The sequence below is a fragment of the Linderina pennispora genome, assembly GCF_002104995.1.
Source record: "Linderina pennispora strain ATCC 12442 chromosome Unknown DL89scaffold_105, whole genome shotgun sequence".
Lineage (NCBI taxonomy): Eukaryota > Fungi > Kickxellomycota > Kickxellomycetes > Kickxellales > Kickxellaceae > Linderina > Linderina pennispora.
In genome coordinates, this window is record NW_024468353.1 from 3,190 (window position 1) to 5,144 (window position 1,955).

The 1,955-nt window shown below is 60.2% G+C and overlaps 1 protein-coding gene across 1 annotated transcript; it reads right to left on the reverse strand.

Annotated features, from left to right (window-relative positions):
- Positions 1-1,019: 1,019 nt before the first annotated feature.
- On the reverse strand, positions 1,020-1,660 carry DL89DRAFT_229744 (Pkinase-domain-containing protein; the record flags this gene model as incomplete). Its single annotated transcript, XM_040884890.1, has 2 exons — positions 1,020-1,262; positions 1,571-1,660. Coding segments are annotated over 2 exons (333 nt in total), but the record flags the coding sequence as incomplete, so codon positions are not given.
- Positions 1,661-1,955: the final 295 nt, after the last annotated feature.

Genomic DNA, 1,955 nt, shown 5'->3' on the forward strand with positions numbered 1-1,955 from the left:
GCCAGGCGCTGGCTGATTGTCGAATTGGCAGGCGCAGCCTGGCTCTGCTGGATAGCAGCTGCCTGGGGGCCAGAGACAGCTGGGGTGCCGGCTGATCCCAACCGTGCGGCAGCGGCATTGGTGTCATTGGGGTTGGTCAGCGTGGTGCCGGAGGCTGACTCGGCGCTGGTCAGGCTCTGTGACAGTGCGTTGGCCAGTGGCACATGCGATGAGCCCTCAGCGAGTCCCTTGACCCCGACATTTCCCAGCTGGTCGGCTGCGACGTCAACGGCGCTCTGCATGGCTTGTGCACGTGAAATGTCCTCCTGCACCTGTCCCCGAACAACATCAATCTGCGGGCTCAGCTTGTCCTTCAGCCAGCACCGGTACCAATCTTCGGTCAGAATTGCCTCCAGACCTAGGCGGATCTCCTCTTCGGTGCCAAACCCAAAGCCGATGTACTGCGACATTTCGCGAACCACAGCGCGGTCGATCTGGTCGGGCGAGACCAGCGGCGTGCGCTCAGGCAAAAAGCTGGTGGGGATGCCAAGGTCGCCATAGCCCTTGCATGTCCATGGGTGCCGGATTACCTCGCCCATTGTGGCTCGCCGCAGCGGGTTGACTACCAGGAGCCGCGACAAAAGGTGCTTGCACTCGCTGCTGAGCCAGCTCGGGTACTCGACATGGCCGCGCTTGATTTTGGCATGGAGTGCGGGCATCGACTGGTCGTCGAATGGCACCTTGCCACATACGAGTACGTACAGCACTACACCAAACGACCACAGATCAACTTCTGGACCAGTGTACGGTTGGGCGTTGAGCAGCTCGGGCGCAGCAAAGTACAGGGATCCGCAAAATGTCGACAGGTGCGAGCGCGGCGAGTACAGGTTCGACAGACCAAAGTCGATTAGCTTGATGTTGCCGTTGGCCGAAATCAGGATGTTCTCAATCTTCAGATCACGGTGCACAATCGAGTTGCGGTGGCAATAGTCGATGGCCGATGCAATCTGCCGGGCAAACTTGCGCGCATGCTTCTCCTTCAGGCGGCCGTGGCTGATGATGTAGTCCAGCATCTGGCCCCCAGAGACCAGCTCCTGGAAGATGTAGTAGTGGTTTGGGTGCACTATCACGTCGTGCAGCACACAGATATTTGGGTGGTGCAGCAGCCGATTGATTGCTACCTCGCGCACAATACGAATGTCCTTGTTCTCACGCCGCTCGCGGTCCTTGGTGGTGAACCGCTCGCGCGGCTGCAGAAAGCCGCAGCTTGCGTGGGACGCGGGCTGGGTACCCAGACTGCTCAGCCAAATCGGGCCGGCTCTCGAGGGCCAGAGGAATAAGCCACGACCGCCAGGGCTCAATGGCCGGGTCAACGGGTCCCGGCGGTATCTGTACTGATGCTGCAACTGCTTTCTCGGAGCTGTCTGCTGCTGTGGTGTCGAATCCAGAAGGAAAGTAGATAGGAACGTCTGGCTGTTGGCGCGGGATGATCTTTGCGGCCACCTACAACGGACATGGATGACGGAGATATCAGCTATATGCAACACTAGTGGTGGCAATCTCTTGGCATGCTAGCACAGTAGATACATACCCGCTTATTTGTGCGAATGTCGAGCGCAACCTTGACCTTGCCCATACTGCCTGCGCCAATGGTCTTTGCCAGCTGGTACGGGCCCACCATGCGCCTGCTGCTGCCGCTGCTTCGATGCACAGGCTGTGGCGCCGCGGGTGCAGCCGGATACTCATTGGCATAGTGCACTTCTCGATGTGGCACAATGCCCGCTGCTGCCGCTGCTGCAACCTTGGCCGCTGCTGCCTGCTGCCCGTTGGCGTTGAACACCCGCTCGTCAGGTGTGCCGCTAGCTCGCTGCTGCAAGTACGACTGCTGCCGGTCATACGCTGTGCCTGTGCGCACGCCGCTGCCGGTTGAATTTACCCGCGCCAGGTGTCCTGCGCCTGGGTGCGGGCCCATGCTG